The sequence below is a fragment of the Mesoplodon bidens genome, assembly GCF_964165515.1.
Source record: "Mesoplodon bidens genome assembly, chromosome: 9".
In the NCBI taxonomy this organism is placed as follows: domain Eukaryota; kingdom Metazoa; phylum Chordata; class Mammalia; order Artiodactyla; family Ziphiidae; genus Mesoplodon; species Mesoplodon bidens.
Genome location: NC_138166.1, coordinates 49,363,144 through 49,371,683, shown reverse-complemented (window position 1 = coordinate 49,371,683; position 8,540 = coordinate 49,363,144). Strand labels below are relative to the sequence as shown.

Below are 8,540 nucleotides of genomic sequence, written 5' to 3'. Positions count from 1 at the left end.
CTTCAACCAACCCCCTATTGATGAGTATCTGGTTTGTTTCCAGTTTTCAGTTATTCCAAATAATATATCAACTACGGCATATAGCATTTTGGGTTTGTTTTTTTTTTGTCACAATACCTTTGGGATAGATTTTTAAAGGAGGGATTGCTCAAGAAAAGGGCAAATGTACTTATAATTTGGCCGTATCAGGGGCATACTTTAAAAATTAATCTTGCCAAGAAAATGTAGGAATTTTAAAAAATCTTGTTGTTACAGAGAAAGAAAAAAACTGTTTAAAATGGGATGATCATATTTATCAGGAATATTTTATTAGTGGAATTTAAATTATTAAATTTATGCATTGTCTCTGGTATAGTATAAATAAGCACCTTGAACAGTACAAAAATTTTAACAACTTAATGCTGAGTGGGGATGAATGGATAGATGAAGAGAGAGAGAGACAGAGAATCCCCCCACCCCAACCCGAGGAGAACATTTCTGGTTGTAATTACTTTACTAGCTTTTTAATTCAGGCAAAACAGTTACTTTATTTTATTATCTTTTAAATGACACTGTAGAAATAGAAGTAACTTAGCAGTGTCTATATAATAGCATTTGTAACATTTTTTGAAGTGTTGGTAAGTCTACAAGTTTGTCTCCTTGGGTCCAAAATATAATTTAACTTTTAAATGCAAAATTAAATATATTTGCTGGTCCTTTTTATAATCCTATGTGTTATAAGACAATATAATCATATTCTTTTATTTTTCAGTTACTATCATCTTCTGAAAGCAGGGAGAGCAACCCCAAGAACTGGGTGAGTCATATTTGCTTTTATATCTTATGCACAGCAAGAATTTAACCTCATAAAAAATAGTTGAACATTAAATTTAAAATAATAGATTCGAATTTGAATAGCAGCTAGTTATGTATAAAAAATATACAAATTAAAAAATGTAACGTATAAGAACTGGTGAATAAATCACTAATGATTCGCTTACTTGTGTTACCATATTATCCTTCAGATATAACCATAAAGGCATTCACAAGATGACATACGGAAAAAAAAAAAAGGGTTAAAATTGCTTCTTCTTAATTTTCAGTCTTCTACTTGCAAAGAGAAGTTTTGGCATCTTGTTTTTTCCCTTTTTCAAGGCTAAGGTCAACAAAATAAAAATAAACATCATATTACCCAGTCTGTAGGCTCGCTATAAATCACCACTTCCGACATGCTTACAAACTCACCTCATCTTAATTTTAATGATTACAAAGTCAGTTTTACTCACTATCCACTTAGTCAATAACACTCTACCTAGCCAGTATAAGCATTTTGACAAAACTGACCAGTACTAAAGTGCTATCTATGTAGAAGTAGTCTAGAAATGGCAATATGCTATTAGTAAAATGGATACATCAAAATATAATTTTGCTTATGAGTTATTTATAAAGTTAGTTTAAAAATTGAATAAGAAAAAAATCCACTACCTTTTACACAAATGCGTTTGCAGTCCTTCACGTTAACAAAGTTATTGTTATTCCCTCCACAGCCAGTATAGGTGAAGGCCTCACAGGCTTTGTGTCTTGGATTAAAATAATAGCGAGTTGCATTAGCAGAGCATAGTCCCTCATCTTTTGGACTATAGCAAAATGATGGACCTTAATGAAAAAGAAAATAAAATTAAAAATACAATAATACCAGATTTACTAAACTGTGCTGATTACTGAAGTAACTGAAGAAAATCTAATCCCATAGAAGCTTCATTCTGAATCCAAAATATCATACTACACCATTTAAAAAGTGTGCCTTGAATTTCAAAACAGCTTACATGCCATATTTTCTTAATTCTAAATTTTTATTAAGTGGACAGAATATCAAGCTATATCCTTGTATCATTTGAATGTGTAAAGAAATTAAACCTGAAAAACAGATATGGCCAGGTAAAAATGGGCTACATTTCATGGGAAAATATGTGACATGCTTTGGTAAACTCTCTTGTGTTGGTAGTTTTATTTTAAATGTTTTTATCAGCTCTCCTTCCATTATTAATCAAGAATACATGTATCTAATTCCCAGGTAGCCACTGGAACACTTACATTTACATAAACAATTTAAAAGAACGCCAGCAACAACCATCTCCTCATTAATTCAAGATTTTGCATATTCAACACTGTATAGCTACAGAGCTTTATCAAAGTCTCTGCCAAAGCAAGTTTTCCTTGTTTGTTGAACTTATTTATCTCTGTGTACGTGTCTCTGCTGTGCCTACAGAAAATGCCTGTGTAAACATTACATACTACCCAAGTAACCCATGATTTTAGGGATTGCATGGGGGGAATGTAGGTAAGAAATGGGGAAGAGAGAAAAGAGGGATAGAGATCAATTTGTGCTACAATTTGTAACTACTAAAGAACACAGAAATCTAACCAAAAACTTTAGAAATTTTCAGGTTTCACCATGAAGTCTTTCTATCGCACTATCTCATATATACAACTGATTTCATACAAACCTGAGGTCATGTCATTAATGAGGATTGTAATTTTTTACGTGTAAATTAAGTAGATGAGAAATAGTTCTAAAGAATGCAGAAGAGGAAGTAAAACTTGAATCATAGCTTTGTCACTTTCCAGCCCTGAGAACTTGGCAAGTTGTTAACTTTTAGCTTGCACTCTAATATGTAGAACAGGGGATAATAATACTCCCTCAGAGGGCAATAGTGTGAAGATTGATATCATATTATATGTGAAATCACCAGAACGCAAACCATGTTCATTCCACATCAAATTATTTACTATTTCACCCTAAAGCCTTAATAAAGGAATGAAATAGAAACACTGTAAAAAGAATATTTACCTTTCTTTGGTGCACAGAAGCCCATACAAGTAGCTTCATCCGGGAACCGGTTCTCACTGCTGTGACACCCGCCAGATATGAATTTTTCACATGCCATGGAACTTAGATTGAAGAAATACACTTCTCTGAGCTCCCCACACTGCCTCTTACTGACTTCCAACCGGCAAATCTTGGGAACTTCTAGGACAAGGAGAGCATAAAACAATGTTAGTAAAAAATTAACCTTCTTAGTATTACTTTCAAAACTTTAGTGTATTTTCAGAAACAACTGGTGGTGGCCAGGGATGGAGTGGGGGAAGGCATCATATTTAGTGCTGGGCTAGTAAACCCCCAAAAGACTGCCCACTAGTCCAGTTACAGTGAGTATTACAGTGAGTATCCAGTTACAGTTGTATTCCTGGGTCCAGAATCCACAGATTCAACCAACCCCAGACAGAAAATATTCAGGAAAAAAAATTCCAGAAAGTTCAAAAAAAAAAGCGAAACTTAAATTTGTCCTATGGTGGCAACTATATGCCTAGCATTTATGTTGTATTAGGCATTATAAGTAATCTAGAGATGATTTAAATTATAAGGGAGGATGTGCATAGGTTATATACAAATGCTGTGGATTTTGGTATGAGGGGGTGGGGTCCTAGAACCAATCCCCACAGACACTGAGAGGCAACTGTATTCGGCTTTTTTTTTTTTTTTTTTTTTTTAACGGTGTCTCCAGACCTGGCTCGGCTATGATAAATTTTCAACTTCAGTGGAAAGACTATTCTCTCAGAGTATTCTGATTGTTTCTGCATACGAAGTTAATCAAACTTATTCATAGGAATACACATTTTTCCCTGGCTCAGTTCCTTGAATAGCAGAGCCCCATGTTCTGTTACAGGCCTTAACAGAGATAATAAACATAATTAAAATAAAATCGAAAACAGCATCGTGAATCTCCACTATATCTCTATACTAATCTAAGACCTGATGGGGTATCGGGGACAAAAGTAAGGTTATAATTAGCTAAATCACACTTTAATAACAAAATCCACTAAAAGTATTTCAGATTGATAGATAGTGGACACGAGAAAATTCTATTCTCAAGGAGGCATAAAAACCATAGGTTTAGAACTATGATAAATACAGACAAGCCCTTATGTTGCACCTAATACATTATACTCTTACAGTGTTACGTCTTACTGGTGAAATCTTTTCCTGAGTCTGCACACGCAGTGAATTATGATAAATGCCAGTGAGGAGAGAGGAGATGGCTTAGGCATTGTAAACTTTGTGATCACTTGTGGTAAACTGAAAAGCATTAAAAGCCTTACTTAATATTTGAGAAAATTCAGGCTAAAACTTACTGTAGAAGATGCGATCTGGAAAATAAGCTAAGTTACTACTAGCCCTTCAGTGCAAGGAGCAGCACAAGAGTCCTGAGTGTGCGTGCCAGCACTTACTCTGTATCCTCCAGCAAGCTTCATCGCAGGCCTCCCAAGTTTCGAAATTGTTGGCATTGCCCTCGCAGCCCCCATACATGAACTCGCGGCAGCTCTGCGTATACCTGTCATAGTAGTAACTGGGGATCCGGGCCCGGCAGGGCCCTTCATCCGGGGGCAGGAGGCAGATCTCCGCGTTATTTCCTACAGGAGGGGCAGAAGGAGAGCCAGAGAGTGAGAGAAGGGGGTCAGCCACATCTCCGCGGAGGGAGAGGCTTCCCGGGGAGTTTTGTCCCGGCAGCTTCCCAGCACAGCAGAAGGGCATCTGCAGAGAAAGAAAGTGCAAACTTGGGTGCAAGTGCCCCGTTGCATGGTGCACGGCAGCGATTGGGGAAAGCGGGGCACAGAGAGCGAGTGCAGGGGTCCGCGGAGCCCTCGCCGCCTGGCCGGGGCGATAAGGGGGTCCCCTGGGCAGGGAGATACCTGGCAGCGCTTGAGGAGCATCTCCCAGCGCAGTCCCCACCAGGAGAAGCGGCAGAACCACCAGCCGGAGGGGACGAACAGAGTACATGGTGTCCGGATTCAAGCCGCCCGTGGGGTGAGGCGTCCCCAGAATGTGCCAGCGGGAGGAAGGTGCACAGCGTCCAACCTTGAGGCAGTCTGAGTTCCAGCGTGGTGGGTGCCGCTGCTTTATGTAGGGTGAGCGTCCTTCTGACCCGGGACAGGGCGGAGCGCGCCTTTGCGGAGCCCTGAGGGGAGACTGATTCATGCCCTGAGAGCTCTGACCCTGCCGCCCCCTGGGCGCTGGAAAGTGTGTGCGGCGGTGGGCGGGAGAGGAATTCCCCACCAAGTTGAACCTGCCTCCCAAACTTTCTCCAGTGGCCGAGCGGGGATGACCACATGGGGCATTGTGTCAGAGATGGGAAGTCCACAGGCTAGAGGGAAATGACCTGGGTGTGATTGCACAAGGTTCCAACTTGCAGCATCACGCTGAAGCTTGAATCCACACGTTGAAAGCACAAAGTCCACGTCTTTGAAGGGCAGAAAGTGTGAAATTCACAGAGCCAAGGGGAGCTGGGCTCATTGCATTAGACCCTTTAATAGAAATTTAAGTATATGTATTTCTTTACATTTATACATAGATATACACATTCATATTTCAATTGAGCTCTAATTTACATTTCATAAAAGACTCATAGTATTACAGTTGGATCAATTTTGACAACTATATATACACCCTTGTAATCACCACTCCAGTCAAGAATTAAACATTTCCATCACCCCAGAACATTCTCTCATACCCTTTCCCAGTCAATCCTTCCAACCCCAGGCCAGGGGCAACCATTCTGAGCACCACGGATTGGTTTCACCTGTTGTAAATCTCATGCAAATGGAATCCTAAGATATGTACTGTTTTGTACTTCTTTTACTCCACTACTGTTTTTAAGACACATGCTATTGTAGAGTTTGTTCCTTCTAGGTGTTGAGCAGTCTTCCAATGTATGAGTATACAACAAAGGTCCTATTATTGGACATTTGTGTTATTTCTAGTTTGGGGCAACTATGAATAAAGCTGCTTTGTGTGTGCAAACAACTTTTATTACTCTCAAGTAAAATATTTTAAAATATTAGAAACTGCCAAACAGTTTTCCAGAATGATTATACCATTTTACACCCCCATCAGCTATGTGTTAGAGTTTTAACTATGTTTTTGGAGCTGGAACATGAAAGTCCAAAGACAGGTGGCCTTAGGGGGGATCCTGAAGCTTTGGCCAGATCAGCCCCTTCCCATACATTTCTTAGTGTCAGTGCATCTATTATAGTTAATTGTTCCTTTGATATATTAGCCTGAGACTAACTTTTTATTTATACAAAACAAATTATCTACACTGGGATTTTACATGAAATATCAAGGATATTTTTGGAGAACATTTTAATGGGTTCTCTTGATGAATGTGTCTTCCCTTCCTCCCCCTTTTCCTCTTGTTCTATTTAATATTCTTAAGGGAATAATTATCCTTGGCTTCTCCTAAAGATACTGGAGGGAGTTTACAGGAGTTCTCTTTCAAGTTTCTGAGAATCTCTATGCTCACAGTGAGTTAATAGTCTGGTATGTTTTCACACTATAACCCCTAGGGCCAGTTTTCAGTTATCCTGATGCCATGACAGAGAACCATATTCCTAGGAAAACTAACCTGGTCTGGAAATACTCTGTGTCATTTATGCTGTCAGATTACTAGATATCTATGATTAAGAATGACAGAGATGTAAGGATACATGTTTAACAACAAGCTCACCAGGAGGAGAAAAAAAGGGCGAGGCGGGGGCGGTTGGTGGTTTGTATATTTTACTGATTTCCATGGAGTAAATGCTCTCACTTTGGCTTGATTTCAAGCTGCCAGAGTTGGAAATAGGTGGATACAATCAGTTCACCAGAGCCAGTGTGAGCTGACTCCAGCACGCCAAGCCCTGAGGCAGCCAGCTGGTTTTGGAAAAACACGGTCACATGAGAATCAGATTAGACCTTCCCAATACCTCCCACATATTATTAGGGGAGGAAAATTTTACCAGACGTTTATACAGGATCATGTTCGGAAGAAAAGCTAATTCAACATCAAATTTAACCTATTTCCATTCTTCTGAATATGATTAAATATATCTTCGAAACAGACTAAAACAAATTCAAGGACGGAGACTCAGTCAGACTTACCATTTAGTATTAACTATTGTCACTTCTGTTCTTTGTTCTCAGCTGCTGGCAGTTTTTAATCATCTTTTGCTTCATGTAGAAAGAGAAATCTTTGGAATTAGGGCAGATTATTTTGGGAAATTGCATGATGCAGTGGGAAAGCAGACTTGGGAGTCTGAGGAAACCTGGATTTTATTCCCTGTTCCTTTGGACAAGTTACATAAAATCTCAGAGCCTCAGTTTTCGTATCTGTGAAATGGATATAATCACTGTCCCTTACAAGTGTGCTATAAGGATTAAAGGGAAAGCGCCTAGGAACTCTGAGAGATGTGCTTCTCACATACAGGCACAGAATCCATCAGAATCATCCCATGTCTCAGTTCCCACTGAAAGCCTTGGCAGAGCATTTTAAGATGGAGCATTAACCACAATCAAGAAACACATCAACGTGAACTGGCCTTGCAGGACTACAACCTGTGGCTTTGCTCCCATCAGCTCTCCTCTTTGGCTGTGCTCAGAGGTCACCTCTCCACGTAGGAAGTTGTCACACAATCAGATACCACTTTGTGGTAGTCTCTTCTGGGGAAATGAGCTTCAGGGTTCTCTCAGCCCCAGCAGAATACTCAGTCCACTCAGGCCTGCTGTGTAACAGATGGAGGCGGAAGGGTTCAAAACCAGGCTTTTCACCCCTCTGTGGTATGGAGTCTATAGACACAGGTTGAAATCTGTATTCAGAGATTCTCTAGAAATGTTAGTTTCCTCTCTTGTTCTATGCCAAATAGGGTGCGTCTCTAACACCTCTGTGACCACTGAGCAGGGACAGGGAAGGAGAAGTGAACAAGTGGGGGGAGTCAGAAGTTTGAGATTGTCAAGCCAGATGATCAGGAAGGAAATTAGTCCTCAATTGCAAAACACTTGAGTATTTTTATATCCATGAAAAAGATATTTTCCAATATAAGAGGAATCTAAAATTCCTGGGACTACTTTAAATTACTGGATTTATCCTTAGGACTATGTGGAAGTAGCCATGTGACCACCACGATCAGCCTCCCCATAGGGATGTCATAGTACTTGTATTTCCTTAAACCAGTGTCTAGGCCAAAAGGTTACCACAGCTGAGGAAAAGAATTCCTTAATCCAAAGTCAACAGGAAGTACAAGGCTGGAGAGAATAGGGAAGAACAGTCACCCAGATTGATTTGTCATTGCCAAACCAAGTGACAGCTCTAGTGGCTGCAGCTAAAGACAGAGGCTCAAAATAGTTTAGATCTCTGTAAAATAAGGCATGGAGTTCTTATAATTTGAATGCTGAAGAGAACTATCAATACCATCTGTTCCAGTATTTTTATTTTACATTTACAAATTGAGACCTAGAAAGATAAAATGGCTGGTCATGTTTAATTACCTTAGTTTGTTGGCAGAGCTGAGACTAGAACCCACATTCTTGATACTCACTCAGCCTTGTATTCTTTCTGACAGACCTAGGCTCTCTCTACTGTATCAAGACCTTAGAGCGGAACACTAAACTCCAGAATTAAAACACACAAAGGCTCCCATGAGTTCAGGAGCAGCTTTGATGTGTCAGATCCTTGCCTCTGTTCTTT

The 8,540-nt window shown here is 39.6% G+C and overlaps 1 protein-coding gene across 1 annotated transcript; it reads right to left on the bottom strand.

Moving 5' to 3' along the window:
* Nucleotides 1-283: 283 nt before the first annotated feature.
* On the bottom strand, nt 284-5,123 carry TFPI2 (tissue factor pathway inhibitor 2). The gene is made up of 5 exons (XM_081243498.1): nt 4,732-5,123; nt 4,270-4,452; nt 2,831-3,010; nt 1,465-1,635; nt 284-1,135 (listed from the first exon to the last, which is right to left on the bottom strand). Exons 1-5 carry the CDS (start codon nt 5,015-5,017, stop codon nt 1,056-1,058), a joined length of 900 nt encoding a protein of 299 aa, XP_081099624.1. The 5' UTR covers nt 5,018-5,123; the 3' UTR covers nt 284-1,055.
* Between the last annotated feature and the right edge of the window lie 3,417 nt (nt 5,124-8,540).